The sequence below is a fragment of the Saccoglossus kowalevskii genome, chromosome 12 (genome assembly GCF_978046115.1).
Source record: "Saccoglossus kowalevskii chromosome 12, keSacKowa6.1, whole genome shotgun sequence".
Classification (NCBI taxonomy): domain Eukaryota; kingdom Metazoa; phylum Hemichordata; class Enteropneusta; family Harrimaniidae; genus Saccoglossus; species Saccoglossus kowalevskii.
In genome coordinates this window covers 19,366,251-19,369,763 of record NC_140652.1, presented here as the reverse complement: position 1 = coordinate 19,369,763, position 3,513 = coordinate 19,366,251, and the positions used below count along the sequence as shown (strand labels likewise).

Sequence of the window (3,513 nt, the reverse complement as noted above, 5' to 3'; positions counted from 1 at the left end):
ACAGTTTCGAGAAATGCGGAAATGCTTATCTTGATGACGCCTTCGCTGGTTCCCGGCGTCCTTTGCGAATGGCAGGTAGGACGCAGGTAACTAGTAATCGCCATATTGTTCCATTTGGGCCGGTTTTCAGGCCGGAAGGAACGCGACTGGGTGACGTAATTTGAAAACATTCCAAGTTCCGTTTTGCGTAAACGTGTCTGTAATGCTACAATAGAGCCATGCTCATACATACTGCCTGCTTAGATTTACAGATTTGATATGTTCTGTGCAAATTTATAACAAAAGAAACAATTCTTTTTAATCGCCCAACTTTCAAAAGCAAAAGGAAACCCCTGAACGGCCACGAGCGTAAGCGCTGACGTCAGGTAACTAAGGGAAATGGAACAAGCAACGAGAAAGTGATGTACCAATCAGAATGCCAGAACCGTTACTAGTTACCGGCCTCTTGTGGCTTGGTACGCCATGACACTTGAGGCGGGAACCAGCCAAGATGACGCCAGGTATCTGCCATTTTGTTCATCACGTTGTACATTGTGTCACGTGACATTGTGTGAAGTTTTGCGGCGTGTGGTCAATTTCGCAATCGTCCTCAGCGACGCCTAGGCCATCCATATCATGGCTCGTAACATACGTAATGACGAGACTTCCGATGATTTTCTGAGATGTTGTGTTTGCAAAGAGCAATATCGGGATCGACAGATTGTGCCGGGTTTTGAGTCTTTATGCTGGTCGATGTGTGAGCTCTGTTCAAAAAAACTGGTTGGACCGCGTTATGAGGACTTTATATCACCCAACGACCACAAACCAAAGCACATTGCTCAGCGCTTTGCTGGTGAACAACAAAGACAGCAAGATGACAACAATTACGACGGAGATATTGTTGTAGAAAAGGACAGACAGCGAGGTGACACCGATTCTTATTCGGATGTTGTTTATGAACAAGGGAGTGAAAACAAATCTGTTAAGGACATTGTTGGAGAAGAGGAAACACTGCGACGTGATAAGACGTGCCATGGTTGTCAAGAAAACCCGCCAACAAACAGGTGTGTAGACTGCGCCATGGATTTGTGTAGAACGTGCACCAAATCTCACAAAAAAGCGCCCGTTAGTCGACAACATCGTATTATGACTGTTGACGAGGCTAAATTGCCAGCCAAATTCATAATCACCCCCGTACATGTATGCACTTCTTATCACGAAAATCCAGTTAAGCTTTACTGTGAGGATTGCCATGTACCAACCTGTCTTACATGTATGACGTCAAATCACAAAGGTCATGAAATTGTGGGTTTGCAGGAGGCTGCTGACGAATTCTTTAAGCTGATAGTAAGGCAGCTCAAAATATTTAAACCCATACAATGTCAATTGGAAAAAGTAATACAAAGTACTACGAAACATTCCAAAGAGTTACCAAAACAACATTTAGAACGAGAACGAAAGATAAAGAAACACTCGCAGGAAGCTATTGAGAAAGTAACTAGGGTAATAAAACAAAGAGAAACCAGTCTCTTGAATGAATTGAATACTGAATGTAACAAATTGAGGGAGCAGATGAAAAAGCAGATTCTTAAGCATAAATCGAATAAAGAACGACTGACAATGTCATCAACATTTATGAGTAAATTATTAGAAGATCGGAATGCCGCACATTTGTTAAATTCGAGTAAAGAAGCAACAAACCACCTTGAATTAACGATGTTGCTTGATACAGCATGGGAGGACAACGATAACTCGCTCCCGTCTTTTCATCCGGGTGTCGTCAAACTGCAAGAAACTCTGGGTACTTTTCACAAGACTGAGGTAGATCTGGAGTCTCACTCTAATCAGCAAACTCAAGATTCACCAGATGAAGCAAAGACTGAATCAAAGAAGACCAATGAAGCGGCAGAGTTGAGCGGACCTCTTGGAGTGTGTATCGATACGTGTGGTGATATTGTGGTGGCTGATCATAATCACGAAAGAATTTCGATTATAGATATGAAGGGTACACTAAAGTCACAGATACCATTGAAAGGGTTTGAAAAACCTGCCTGTCCCATAGATATAGCAGTGTCTCTTGATAATACATACTTCGTCACAGATGAAGGAAATTGTCAGGTGATTGTGTGTAATAAATATGGGAAGATTTTAAAATGTTTCGGGAGAAAACGCATTAAGTATCCATGTGGAATTGCTATTAATCATAACACGGGTATTGTACATGTAGTGGACAGCAATGCACATTGTATTCACTTGTATCAAATAGTCGGTTATAAGTTTATAGAGTCGATTGGTAGTCGGGGTGTTGAGCCAGGCGAGTTGAAATTTCCGATGGCCGTAGCTATCAATAGTACGGGGTGTCTAATAGTCTCGGATATAGGCTGTGTTCAGGTTCTCTCACCTGATGGTAAATTGATGCATGTATTGAGTGGCTGTCCAACAAGGCAGTTTAGGCACATTTATGGAGTTGCTACAGATATAGGTGATTTTGTTTATGTCTGCGAGCCGTGGGAAAACAGGGTGCAGGTGTTCAGCAAAACGGGTGGATTTGTGACCACCCTTGGTGAACGTGGTGATTTGTTAAAGCGCCCTCTCGGGATCACTACTACTGATGACGGCAAAGTGTTAGTCACTGATGGCCGAGGTTATATTTATAGCATTAATCTTAATAATAATAATAAATGATGAAGTTGTCATGGTAAAACATCCTCATTGGATTGTGCTTGTGATGTTCATTTATTAAGATTAATTTCCATGGCATCGTCTTTGTGTATATATTGTAATTAGCCGTTTCTGAGTAAAAACCATATTTTTTGTAATTTGGGGTTTTGTCATAATCATCTATTCGATGTGTGTATGATTTAACTCTGAAAATGTACAAGTTAAAAATGGATATGAAAATGTTATCGGGTTTTCAAATTATTGTAAAGCTATCAAATATTCATATGTTTTTTTTTTATTTTAGCCATTTCCTCGAACAAGCATAGAATTAAAAAGCATACAAAAATGTGATAAAACTTAGAACCAGAAAATCTGTAAAAGTACTTTGAGAAAAGTAAAATAACAATCTTGCATACAATGTTGTAAAAACATTTCACCCTGTGATAAATGGGAATTGATGAATGGTTCACTTTGAACTGTTAAAGTGGAGGGGTCATCACCTGCACATGCGCGAATTGAGTTCATGGTGAACTACGCATGCAGAACTGCAAAGGCTTATGGGTAGACGCACGTTTGTGAACAACGACATGCTCTGGCTGTCTGTCGCATACATAGGTGACGACTCCCTCGCTTTAACAGAAAAATAATTCATATTCCTTCAAATATTGACTTGTAGGAAGAGTTGACATTACTGTATATTTTTTTTTGTTTATGATTATGTTTTCTCGTCAAGATTCCATGCTGTGTTGCGCTCATTATACTTCGCTGCACAGACGCCTAGGTATTTCTGCCCATTCAGATGTCAGTCTATGCAACTATAAAATAAGAAATAAAATAATCTATGCCGATTGGTTAGTTTCAATGCTATGCATG

The 3,513-nt window shown here is 40.2% G+C and overlaps 1 protein-coding gene across 1 annotated transcript; it reads left to right on the top strand.

The window, feature by feature from the left end:
• Nucleotides 1-615: 615 nt before the first annotated feature.
• Nucleotides 616-2,664, top strand: LOC102807827 (uncharacterized). Its single transcript, XM_006825861.2, has one exon. It carries the CDS (start codon nucleotides 616-618, stop codon nucleotides 2,662-2,664), a length of 2,049 nt encoding a protein of 682 aa, XP_006825924.2.
• The last annotated feature ends 849 nt before the right edge of the window (nucleotides 2,665-3,513 follow it).